At 45.6% G+C, this 13,490-nt stretch overlaps 1 protein-coding gene across 1 annotated transcript in view; it reads left to right on the top strand.

Moving 5' to 3' along the window:
• Positions 1-13,016, top strand: part of Mipep (mitochondrial intermediate peptidase) — a 103,537-nt gene extending 90,521 nt beyond the window's left edge. The window contains exon 19 of the mRNA XM_032917779.1: positions 12,769-13,016. Coding sequence (XP_032773670.1) covers positions 12,769-12,866 — 98 coding nt within the window. The 3' untranslated portion in view covers positions 12,867-13,016. The remainder of the gene's footprint in view (positions 1-12,768) is intronic.
• The last annotated feature ends 474 nt before the right edge of the window (positions 13,017-13,490 follow it).

Below are 13,490 nucleotides of genomic sequence, written 5' to 3'. Positions count from 1 at the left end.
TTAAATAATGCTCTGGCTGTTGTCACACTTACGGGTGCCAGGAGAACAGGCATTCAAAGGCAGGAAACGAGCAGAAATGCTCATGAAGCGTTCTCAGCATCTCCTGGGATTTGGCATTGGGTGGGGGTGAGATGCCATGGTGATTTTTTTTTTAAGCTCTCGACTTTAACCACAGAGAGATTATCGTGTTGTCTTACCAGCTGAGCACTGTGGGATACAGTAGCCAGCAGAGTGTAACGTGTAGATGCTACAGTGGGGATAGAGTCCAGAGCCAGCTCTGATGCCCTGTGTTTTGGTCAGTGTAGAGTTCAGAGCAAGGGGTGCTAAGCGAGAACGTTCAGCCCTGCGTAGCCAACAGAGCCCAGATGGCACTGCTCTCAGAAGTCCCTCTGCCCACAGTGCTAGCAGTGGGAACCTGCTTTTCCCGAACTCAGGGTCAGTTCTCACGCAGTGCCCGTTGTCAAGATGGCCCGCTTACTCAAATTAGTGCGGTATAGTTCGTCTACCTTAAAAGGCTGATGCCTTGGCAGTGCATCATCCACGTGTCGAGTGTGGCTTTTCCGGTTCTGTCTGAGAAGACAGTTACTAACCTAACTAACAGAACCAGGTGTGCTCACCGAGTGGCTTTGCTGCTGGTGCAGTTCGTACAGGACAAACGTGGTGACAACAGTCAAGAAGCTGTAGGGCCCTGCTGTCAGCAGAGGTCAGCTGATGTCTATGGTTGGAAAACCAAGTAAACAGCCATTACTCAACACCAACTTGATTGATTTCCCCTGTTGTCAAAATATAGACATGGTTATTTAGGAAACACATTTTATAAGTTCTTTAACATGGAAAATTAGTAGTTATTACTTCCAGTTTTTAAAACATGCATTTAACTTTTAATCATGCAGCCTGATAAATCCCCAATATTGGCATTGTAGCAGGAAGCTGGCAGGCTCGGCAGGCACAGGCTTCCTTTGGATGGTTAGTATTCTGAAGTTTATTTTTTAATGTCTGTTTGCTTTTTAATTTTTTAATCAAGTGGAATTTTCAAGAAGAGATAAGCATTAGCATATGACACGTCCTACCTGTCTGAGCCAGTGTCTGTGCCCCCGGGATGGAGGCAGACGCCTGAACATGCTCCGAGGCCCAGAGCCTGGGCTCCTGAGTACCTGCCCTGGAGTGTGAGCAGCGTAGGAAACCCCTCACACAGAGATTAAACATGAGGATGAGAAATGCTTAGTGATGGTGGTTTTGTTTCTTACCTGGGTTTTAGTGTGCAGTCTAAGTTGGCCTGGAGGTTTGTCCTTCTACCTCCTGAGCACTGAGAATGCAGCTGTCTCCTGCCACGCCTGGCCAGGAGAAGGTGCTTTTTAAAAATTCTATCATGTCAAGCAAAGCTGATACGAGACATAAATCACTCTGATGACTTGTCGTAGGCTGTTCAGAAGTTTGCGCAGACTTGCACTTCTTTCTGTAGCGAGGTCTCTCCTATCTCTGAACCACCTTACCCTGTTTACTCTAACTTAATGAACATCAGTTCACCCGATTGGTTTATCGTGGTCTCTGCCCTCAGTGAAGTCCTGAGTTCCAAACTAACATCACGTTCCTGATCACATCTTCAGCCCTACCCTACGGCTCAGTGAGGTCATAGCCTCCATGACCTCACAGGTGACTCTAAGGTGAAGCATGAAGTGTCCCTCACAGGCTTCTGTTTGTGAGCTTTGCCCCTGATTGACATGAGGAGCTGTAGGAAGCAGGTCGCAGAGGGTGGTTCCTTGGAGGATAGCACGTCTACCCTGGTTTGTTTTTTCCTGTTTTCTGGTACCCTGTAGTAAACAGCTCCCTCTGCTGCCGTTGTGATGTCTGGTCTAAGTACAAGGGAGTAAGCAATCACAAACTGAACCTTGGAAACTGACACCAATGAGACGGAGCCTCTCCCTGGTGCCTGGGTGCTACTAAGGTGTTAACATTTGTTTGAAGTTGCTGTGTAAACACAAAGTTGTTTTTGTCTGTATTGTAAGTGCCCCTTCTGATGTTTATTTAATGTAAACAAGGAAAATCTGTTGGGGGATTGGGCCTTTTGACTCTCTTAAGTTGCAGGTGTTGGATTCTCCTCAGCTGCCCTGCTGCCTAGAGCGAAAGAACTCAGTCAAACTGTCAGCCAGTCTGCCCTGACATGAGCAACAGCCATGAACAGTCCACAGACACCTTGAGAAAACTTTGCAGATCACAGCCAAATGCCCTGGCTTTTGAAGACAGGCTGTTTTAAAAGTTTGTACTAGCTACCTATGTTGCTGTCAAAGACCCTGATGAATTCTAGATAACCCGTTTCCACCTAGGCTAGAGGAAGAGCTCTCAGCAACAAATAAATATTCCCCTTTCTTCACATCCCCCAAGTATGGGCTAGCCCGAGGCTGACTGCTTTCTAGTTTTCTGGACTCTGACTGGCTGGTTCAACTCCGCTGTTCTAACTCCTCTCCAAGCTGGCTGGTTCAGTCTGGCGTCTCTGTTGGCCTCTGACTGAACTGCTCTGCTTGGCCTCATGCTGACTTTGGTCGTAGGTTCTGATCTTCTGGCTCCTTCTCATTCTTCAGTTTGTTCAAACATCTAGCTTGTTCTCCCTCTGCAACCAGCCTCTCTATAACTGTCCTGATAAAACTGCCTCCCCAGCCCCAAAAAGTATGCCAATGTTGTATTTTTTTTCATTATGTCCTCTGTAAAGATGTAGTGCCAGACATTATGGTACACATCTATAATCCCAGCACTCAGGAGGCTAAGAAGTATTGCAGAGTCAAGGCTAGGGTTGGTTAGATGGCTCAGGTGGGTAAACACACGTGCTATGTAGACCTGGTGACCTGAGTTCAAGGCCTTGAGCCCACATAAAGGAAGAAGGAAAGAGCCAATTTCACACAGTTGCACTCTGAACTCAGAGCATGTGCTGTGGTGTGCCCACACACACACACACACACACACACACACACACACACACAATAAATAAACACATCGTTTAAAACATGTTTACATTTGTGTATACATTTTCAAAATAGCACATAGATAATATATTTCCATGGTTTGATTACTTAATGGGAACATCATAAAACATTAAAAATAGCTTGCACATATGATGTTCTTTGTATGTGTTTGTATGTATATATACGTTGATATGTAAAAGTATATGAGGGTATGCGTGGGAGGGGGCTTGCCAGAGGTCATTGTCAGGTGTCTTCCTTCGTCATATTGCCACCTTACTTTCTGAGACAGGACTTTCCACTGAGCCATCTTAAGTGGCTGCCAAGCCTCAGGGACCGTCTTGTGTTCATCTGTCCACTGCTGGGGTTACAGGCCCACACTCCTACACCCAAGTTTTACATACCCCAAGACCCTGGGTATTAGGTCTTTGTGCTTTTTGGCAAACATTTTACCAACTAGGGTATCTCTCTAGCCTCCAGATGGTATTGGGTTTTTCTGTTTTGTTTTGCTTTTTGTTTTTTGGGGTTTTTTTGTTTTTTGGGTTTTTTTGGTGGGGGGTTGAGGTGGGGTCTCTCTTTCTCACACAGAGATCCACTTGCCTCTCCCTCCCAAGTGTGGGGTTAAAGTTTTCACCACTGTGCTGAGCTCCAGTTGTTATTCTGGTTTTTTTTTAAACATTTTTAAAGGTATATTAATTTATTTTATGTATCTGAATACACTGTTGCTGTCTTCAGACACACTAGAAGAAGGCATCAGATCCCATTACAGATGGTTGTGAGCTCTTAACCACTGAGCATCTCTCCAGCTCCTGCCCTCCATCCCCCAGTTGTCATTCTTAACATGGGGCTGGGACTATGCGTGTGGACAGTAGCCATAAAACACATTAGAAAAGTAGATGTCACTTGTCCAGAGCTCTGTTTGGAGTCCCAGTTTTTTTTCTTGCCCAATACTCTTGAGGCCTTGAGCCTCTAAATGGACTGGTACTGGGGATACACCAACGGAACACTTGGAACGCTCACCTACAATGAAGTCTTTATTCAGCAATTAGAGTAGATTGTGGCCAAAGAAATGAATCTGAGCGTCTGGAGCGCTGACTCAGCAGTTAAGAGCACATCCTGTTCTTGCAGAGACCCTAAATGCGATCCCCAGCACTCATTTCAAGCTGCCCCAACTCCAGCTCAGGGACTCTAACACCTCTGGCCCCCTCAGGCACCTGTACTCATACTCATAGATCCAAACACATACACATAACTAAAAGTAAAATAGTTCTTCAAAAAAAGTAACTGAAGCTAACATTTGCTAGCCGTCTCCTGCCAGAGAGCATCAGAATGGGAAAACGTCCCTTAACAATCAGTACAGCCTTCTGTATATGAGACTCTCAAGAATGTAAAAGGAAACTTCTGGGTTAACATTAATGATAACGAATTTAGATTGGGAAATTGGCATCCTGTACACACATTTCACACTAACAAAATTTCCATAAAAATAATAATACTCTTGTATATTGATTTTTTCCCAAGCATTAATGCTTTCTGTTGGATCTTAGCATATGGCCTGACTGTTTTGGAGTCTAAGGTTTAGGAGAGAGTTACAAAAGGAGCAAGGGTGATGCAAGCCATGTAGCAGTAAGTACAGCTGAAAGCTTGTGTTGGGGTCTCTGATTGCCGAGTGCTGCGAGCACTGCGCTTGATTCAATCCTTTGAGTGGTCCATGGTGCTTGTGAGGTCACCGGTAGCAAAGGCAGAACTTGAATTTCAACTGGGGCGCTGACTCACCTCGAGTGGGCTGATAATTCAGGTTATGCCAGGCAGGCCTTGCCTTGGAAATCCCTGCCCGCATGTTCTGCGGAGACGAGTCTGCAAAGTGGTACACCAGCTACAAAAGACGCAGCGCTCTTGCCTTACCAACAGAGAGCCGACCGAGGGTAAAATCAGACCTGCCAAGTATGCAAGATGCAGTTCTTCACATACTCAGTGTCGGGACGCCAGGAACCCTAGGATTATGACGTAGTCTCAGCAGCATAATAGCCAAGTAAATAGACTCCTTCATTTTTCCTTATTCACCCAACGTAGCCCCAAAAAGAGCCGAGGGCTGTGTGGGAGGCAAAAATGAAAGGGAGCACCTGCATTCTCAAGGCTGAGGCCTCATTTTTGTCACGGTGCTGAGTTTTTTAAGAGGGTGTGGTGTGTCTTTATTTAATGTATGGGCACGTTGGCCTCAGAAGACATTGAGCTACAAAAGGCAAAATGTTTTGTAACCCAGAAATGTAATTGTGCGTAGAATTATTCTATCTGATGATGAAATGAGACCCAACTAGTGTGCACACAGCACACACCGGGGCTGTGCTCGCTGGCCTGCTTCCCTCACGAGAAGATCGGAGGCTCTGCCTGAGCACAGCTCAGAGAGGCAGCCTGTTTGAACAGCCACAGATGCCAGTGCAGTTTAGGGAGCAGCCAGCCTTCAGTTCTAAGGAAGGGAGGACCTTGGCTTGCTGGCGGTTTGCTTGCCAGCGATGGTCTGGTTTCCCCAGGAGCTGATGGGAGAGTGTGGGCTCCACCCTCAGCCATAGGTGTGGATAGTCACTGCCTGGTAGCGAGGAAGAACTTCAAAGTCAGAAGGTGATCCACACAGTTGCCCGGGGCTTGGGAGAGACAGACTTGGAATGGGAATTCCAATCTCATAAAAGTCGCTAAACATCTTTCAGGCGTCAGGCAGCCTTTGTAGCTATCGTTCCCAATTGGTCTGAACCGAGTTTGGCACATATAATTATTTTGGCATAAAAAAAAAATAGCCATTAACTCGTACAGAGGATTTTTAGAATTAGTCACGGTGCTGAGGATGGGTTTCAGACCTCCTCGTGAATTCCTGAGTTTCTAAGGTCATCTCTAGATGCCGGTTAGCATTTTAACCCAGATCACATCGGGTGACCGCATGCCGCACTGCAGCACGTTTGAGCTCTCCTCTCAGCTGTGGTCAAGTGTACACAATTTAAAATTGCTGTGTGTGGTTTTGTGGGGTGGGGTGCACAACGTGAGCAGGAGCCAGAGGCCAATGTTAGCCGTCTTCCTCACTCCCTCTCCCTCTCATTGTGTGAGACAGGGTCTCTCACCGAGCCTGAAACTCAGCAGTTCAGAAAGGCTGGCGGGCCAGTGGGCTGAGGATCTGAACTTGTGTCCTCATGCATGTGCCACCGGAGCCGTCTGCGACCTACCATTTCAGCCATTTCAGTATTCTGTTCAAAAGGATTTGCATTTACAAGATTGTCTGGTTGTCCTCAGAGTCCGTTTCGAGACTTTTTCATCACCCAGTAATGTGTCTTTAAGAAACCTCATTATAGCTGTCTCAGGTCAGCAATTGGGATGGTTTTAGTAACACCTTGTTTGTTTGCTTGCTTTATTAAGCATTAGCTATCTTTTTCTTTTAAGCACATGGCAAGAAGCAGAAAAGGTAAAATAAGCAGTGATTCATGAGCTGGGTAATTAGCTTGTGATCGTAAGTTTTGTGGTAATAACCTAAATACTTAATCACAGAGCAGTGTCCTGGAATTCGGCTTGTGCAAAAATAATAAGCAGCCTCGTCCATCAACTCCTGAACTGGGAAGCAGGTTTTCAGACCCCTGAGGCTGAGGGTTACTGTCACCAGTTACTAAGCATTTTCCTGCATATCTTATTTAATCTGAGTAACAGTCTACTAAAAGTAGGTGACCTTAAGCCAGTCTCATAAACACTGAGGCTCTTAAACTCCAGCACATCTGCTTTTCTTCACGTTGCTCCTAGCAGGATGGAGGCTTAGGGACATTAGGAGCCTGGTCCAGAGACCCTCACCCAGGTGATCATCCAAGGCTTACTCGATGTTTACTCTATTATCAAAATACATTGCTTAGAGACCTCCAAAATATATTTAGGAAAAGAAATCTCTCTCTCTCCCTCTCCCTCCCTTTCCTCTCCTCTCTCCCTCTCCCCCCTTCCCTCTCTCCTCTGTCTCTCTGTCTCTCTCCTCTCTCCCTCTCCCTCTCTCCCTCCCCCTCTCCTCTCCTCTCTCCCTCTCCCCCTCTCCTCTCCTCTCCTCTCCTCTCCTCTCCCTCTCCTCTCCTTTCCTGTCCCATATGCTTCAAATACCTACATAAGTCAGAGGGGAAGAATCAGACTGATATCTTAAGTTACAAAATTCCACGTGATGCCATAGGCCATTCCCCACTGCACAGCACCTCCATAGTTACATGGCAGCTCCCATGTTGATTTTTGTAACTGACCTGCTGGCCTGGGAGCTGAATAAGTCTTTTCCTTTTGCAGCTCAAGTCTCCTATCAGTTTCCCAGATTGTCCCTAACTGCTCAAGGAGGAACTGGTCCGGTGGGGTTTAATCAGTAGAAGTTGTAAAGGTGCAGTGGGCTATTTGTCCTGAACACTGGCTCTCCCAATTTATCAGGACACCATCTACCTGTCTTCCAGATACAGAGCTCCAGGGCCTTCTGTCTCCTGGGAATTCACACCCACCCCACCCCCAAACACTCCAGCACCAGCAAGGCCCACAAACAGAAAATCTCCGTGCCCTGACTTTATTATATGCAAAGAACCAATGTTAGGAGGACTCATGAATGTGGAGACAACCCCACCCCACGTTGTCCTGAACTAAACCTGGCGTCTCCCACTACTCTCTGGCCACTGTCTCCCTGCCTTCCAGACTGACACCAGTGAGATTCATCTCACCTTTTAAAACCCACTATTTCTATGAGACAGAGTCTCCGAATTCTTATATATAATGTCTTCCCAATAAATTATAGGTGGTTTATTTGTTAGTCTTTAGTTCACACTGGGCTCTCTGGCATAAATATCAAAAATGAATGATCACGTGTATGGAAAACCCCTAACAAAGTTTCTCTTTATAGTTTCTTCATTGATCTTCCTTTGTCTCTCACTGAACTTTTATCAAACACAACCACACATTTATTTTATTGGACATCTTTGTTTGGTGTTGAACAATCTGTGAACTAGATTCAAAGGGGAGATGTAACTCTTTAACTTCTCTTTCAAAGCTTAAGCCAATTCTAATGTTTTTTAATTGCTGGTAATCCCCTGCGTTCTCTAACCCATACACAAACCATTTCACCCCGGGGCACTTAGTAAAGAAGCCAGACAAGGTTCTGTCTCTACAAGGCCGGCTGGTTCAGAAGCATACACATGCCAACTGCCAGGCAGCTGCTTTCAGCCATGTTTGCAAAGAGTAGCGCGCTAGCTGTGCACCCAGGAGGGCTCCAGGGTCTAAGGTGCGGGCGCAGCTGGGCTGCTGTGTTAAAGATCTGGCTGGATGCATATTTACTCTGCAGTCCAGTCCCGGGCATGTGCTTGTGCTTGGATGTATACTCACTACCTTGTCCTGGGGTGAATAAGGGTTTTGCTCGGTGAGGTATAGGTGCAGGTATAAATAGCTTCTGTTGCAAGAACTTGCCACAGATACACGAGGCCACCCAGGAAATACCCAGAAGAAGCTCAGAACCATTAGGTGCTTTTCCTCCCTAAGTACGGAGAACACAGTCCCAGCCACAAACTAGCATTCAACATGTGCCCGATAGGAGAGGCCTTGGGCGGAGGAATGAGTTTCCCAATCACACACTGCCTGGACAGAACCGTTTTGGCCACTACAGGTTGCTCCTCAGCCAGCACAAACCAGTTTTTTCTGTCCCAGTCTCCTTTGAAAGAGTCACAGTTGACTGCTCCTAGTATGCTTCTGGAGTGGCAGTGTGGTTGCCCAGACTACTGGGCATTCTGGCCGGGAACAATGGGTTCGTTGGTATGCACAACATCAAGAAGAGGTAGCCGTCCAGGATTTCTCCACACATCTCGGTGTTACCACATAAAGGATGCTGATAATCTAATCACGGCCCTCTTAGGAGGGATATTATATCACAAAGTCAGAGAACATGAAACCTGTGTCCTAGTGCCTAAAGTACGTGGGTTCTAGACTCAGACTCCTAGGGTTCAAGGAAACAACCACGAGGAATGGATGTCCCCTCCTCTGGTCGAGAGATGTGTCTCTGTGGTAGGCGCTCATTCTTGAGACCATCCACACAATATAAGCAGACTCAGCAAGTCCTGTTAATATGTATTCGTGCATAAAGATATGCATGTATGTGAATAACAGATATAATCAGGGGGCTGGAGAGATGGCTCAGTGATAAAGAACACTGACTGCCCTTCCAGAGGTCCTGAGTTCAAATCCCAGCGACCACATGGTGGCTCACAACCATCTGTAATGGGATCCGATGCCCTCTTCTGGTGTGTCTGAAGACAACAATGGTGTACTCATACAAATAAAATAAATAATTCGTTTTAAAAGATAAGTAATAAAATACATTTTTCAAAAAGAGCCAGGTGGTTAATGCTCTTACCACCACGCTTGGCACTTAGTACCCACTCCACTTTGAATGGCCATTCCCTAGCAGTCCCATGAGTCCCATCTGCATCTGCTGGGTCTGTTCCCCTGTGAGCCATCGCTGCCTCCACTCTTTCCAGCCCAGGATCAACAGTCACTGGGAAGAAAGCATGCGGTGCACTTTGGAAACCTGCCTGCTTCAGCAGTCAGGTCTAGAATCCACTTAATACTATAAATCATTTAGTTAGGCCCAGAATAATTGCCCTGTGTTTCCAGGTTGTTAAACAAGCTCCTAGAAGTAGACCAGCAAGGCTACAAGGGTTCTGGCTTATACTGTTTTTGTTGGTCAGTTTGCCTCTCACTTAACAGGAGAAAAATCTGTTAAAATCGTTTTACTTAACAGCTCCTTAGCTTTGAAGTTAGGCAGGTTCATGAGACTGAAAGCCCCAGCTTTCTTTTGTAAATCGATAGGCACAGTGCACTTTGACCTTTTGTTTTCCCTTTGGCCATTGGCCTGTGTTCTCGCCTGTGAACACAGAACAGACCCCACTTGTTTGCATCTGTATCCCCCATGCTGATTTCCACAGAGAACTGTGTCCAGATCTGCTGTGAACAACACAGCTACTGTCACCCTTTCCAAATTAGGACTTGAAGGTGAAGGGTACATTTTTGACAACACCTTTTTTTCAAACCCAAGTGTTCTTTGCGATGTTTGGTAGATAGGTAAGTAGATACTGTTTTAGTTTGCTTTCTCTTGCTCTGGTGAAACACTGAACAAAAGCAGCATGGGGAAGAAAGTTTATTTCCCCCTGGGCCTGCAGTCTTCCATGAAGGGAAGTCAGAGCAGAAACTTCAGGCAGGAACCCAGAAGCAGGGCCTGAAGCAGAGACCATAGAGGAAAGGTACTTAGGATCTGTTGTCCCTCTGGTTCGTGTTCATCCCACCTTTCTTATCATCCCAGGAGTGACCCTGCTCACGGTGGTCTGGGCTTTCCCACGTCAGTCATTAATTAAGAAAGTGCCCCCACCCCATACGCACACACAGACGCAGACTCTCCTACAGGCCTGTCTGATGGTGGCATTTTTTCAGCTAAGGTTTCCTCTTCCCAGATGGCTCTAGCTTGTGTTGAGGTGACTAAAAACTAACCAGGCCCGATAAATATAACAGCCAACTTCGGGTTTTCTTATTTGTAAAACTCTCTGAAACACCGGGTTAGTCTTTAATTCTGTACGTAGAATTAGGTCATGCTGATGCTTGTAAAACGCTTCAGCTGTTCCCTTTGGTCCTTTGATTGGCGCGGCTGTGTACCCAGAGGCTACTCTTCCTGATCCTCCAAGCCCCGAATTCTTCCTTCCTCACTCTGATCTTCAGCAATCACATGATGGACAGAATCACCAAACTGCTTCGCTCTCACAAGATTTTTTGAGGAAAACCCAAGAAGTTTTTCTTTTTTTCCTGTTGCCGCAGTTGCCGTTTGAGCACAGGAATGGTGTGGGACGGGCAGTTGGCACAAGGATGTGTATCGAGTCCCTCAGTTCCGAGGATGGGGCCAGGTCACATTTCTGCTGGCAGGTTATTGAGTTGAAGCGAACCACTTCAAAGACACAGCATGGTCACACTCACCTGTGTAGGTTGGCTCTGAATAAATGGTTTTACCCTCTGACAGTTACAGTCATTTAATTAAAGACAAGCAGCCATGTAATTATAGAAATGTTTCGGATATTAAAAGAAAATTGTGTAATAATTGATTGAAAACCATGCTTAAAGATTTTCCTGCAAACGAGCTCTGCTACAAGAAACCTGGAGCCCAGGGAAGGTGCATGCCCTGCTGTTCAATCAGGTGGAGTCTGCTCACGGCACCACTGCATCTGAGGTGCAGTGCAGAAGATGCTACAGAGTGGCCGTTAGAGAATGCTGTACCGACAGCCGGGCAAGCACAGGACCCGCTCTCATCTGTGCAAGTTATTTTACCGTAAAGAAGAAAATGGTGCTTTAGGTGTTTAAGTAAAGGCATCACAGTGTGATTTCTGTCCCTATTTTCTCAAGATGGGGCTATTAAAATCTGAACTGGAAAGAGTAGAAAAAAATACTTTATTTAAGCTCAGAATGAAAATACTATTACTGTTCTCAGCTGCACCAGCCTAGTTGGTAGATTTCATATACTGGGAGCAGTTTGTACTTACCTGTGCACAGCGCCTGCAGAATGGCTGCATCCTGTCTACAGACCTTGAACCATCCCTGCGATCCCAGGTCTCTTCTCACTGCTGACTACAGCCCAGACATCACCACGTGACTGTTCTCTGCTGCTCACCTTGGCGCATGGTTGTCCACACAGTCTTGTTCCTCCTGTGTCCCCTGCCGCTCTATTTCAGAGCCTCAGATTACCCTCCTAAGACCGCTTCCAGCCTCGCCCTGTCCCAGACAAATTAATGAGCGGCAGACACTGTTGTGGGTTTACAGGATTGTGCTTCTCTAAAAGTTTGGAACTAATGTTCTTTTGGTAATTTTTTAATTGTTTTTATTTTTTGAGATTATAATATAATTACATCATTTCTCCCCTTCCTTTCCTCCCTCCAAACCTTCCATCTACTCTCCTTGCTCTTTCAAATCCATGGCCTCTTTTTCTCACTGTTGTTACATACAGACATGCATATGCATATACTTCTAAATATAGCCCATTCAATCTGTATAATGTTACTTATATGTATGTTTTCAAGGCTGACCATTTGGTATTGAATAATGGTAAAAATTTTTAGGCATCTGTTAGGTTCTATTCAATTAATTTAACACTAGTATAACTTGAATTGTTATCCAGTTAGAGAACTGGATCACTCTAGAATGTTCCCTCACACCCTGTTCCAAAGGCTACTGCTATGGCACCTGTGTGACTTCGTGTCTCTCCAGACCATTCTGAATTTCACATAAGCAGAATCCATCAGTGTGTCCTATTTGTGGGGCATCTTTTGGGGTGGCCTCTTGAGGCCATCAGAATTTCTATGGATCCCCTTCTGCTGATGAGGGAAGTCTGGAGGACTACAAGACTTCTACAAAAGAATAACATCTCATTTGGGCTGAAGCCTATAGAATGTGCTTAAAACTCAACTTACTTAAATTTTAAATTACCCTGGTCAACAGTAATTCAACAATTCAACCTGGTGATTCCAAGTGGACAGTAATAGCTACAGAAACAGAATTCTTGGGAAATGCATTTGGGCCTAAGTTACAAAGCCAGGTGCTGCTTAAAGAATGAAATGCTTTGAAGTCTCGAGCAGCTTCGGGTCACATGCTCCCCGTGACTTTAATGAATTGTCCTCTCGTGGTGGGACTGTAGTGCCAACCTCTGGTTTTAGAAGTCACAGTGTCCCCCAGTGTGGGTGTGGCCCTTGGTGCTGCCCTGGTGTGTTCGAGTGCTAATGTGAGTGTCTTGGTGCTATGATTGCAGGCATGCTGCAGAAATGTCCTTCCATCGATGACTTTGTGGATGCCCTTGTGTCTGACTTGAATCTGGACTTTGAAACTTTCTTCATGGATTCTACATAGCAGAAGCCTGGCTCACATGGATAGGAAACTCGTTACCAGATCCTACAGCTATGAAGCCTTCACTCCAACTTCAGTGTTCACTGAGGAAGAAATACTTTCTGACAAGCCTTAAATTGACAGAATTCGGAATAAATAGTATGTTTTAATTATGCCGTGTCTCATCTGCTTGGCAGAGTCTTAAGGATCTTTAGTGTATCTGTGAACCACAGAAGTTTCTAATTACAGAGTACCACCATTCCCCTGTGCGGTGGCTGTGTCCAGACTGCAGCCTTTCTGTTGATCTCTTAATTGAATGTATTAGAAACTGTAGCATGCTAAACTGTTGCAAGTTAGGACAGTTTGAAGCGTTCTCAGAAAGATCACACCTATTTTTTAAAGGAACACTACCATTCCTTAAGACCTCTAGCCTAGTCTCTTGGATAGTCAGCTCCAGTAATCAAGAAGCCAAATCCAAGTACTGTTACTGATTAAACAGTCTTTCCAGGGTGTTTAGCTTCTACACAGATAGGTTCAGAGCACGGAGGATTTGAACTCAGGCTTTGCCGTCTTGACTGTGAAGATAACATTTCTGAGACATATGAGGTCAAGACGTGAGTATGAGAGGAAACTGGTTCAAGCCTTGTC

Source organism: Rattus rattus, chromosome 12, assembly GCF_011064425.1.
Source record: "Rattus rattus isolate New Zealand chromosome 12, Rrattus_CSIRO_v1, whole genome shotgun sequence".
In the NCBI taxonomy this organism is placed as follows: Eukaryota; Metazoa; Chordata; class Mammalia; order Rodentia; family Muridae; genus Rattus; species Rattus rattus.
This window is presented reverse-complemented; position numbering and strand designations above follow the sequence as displayed.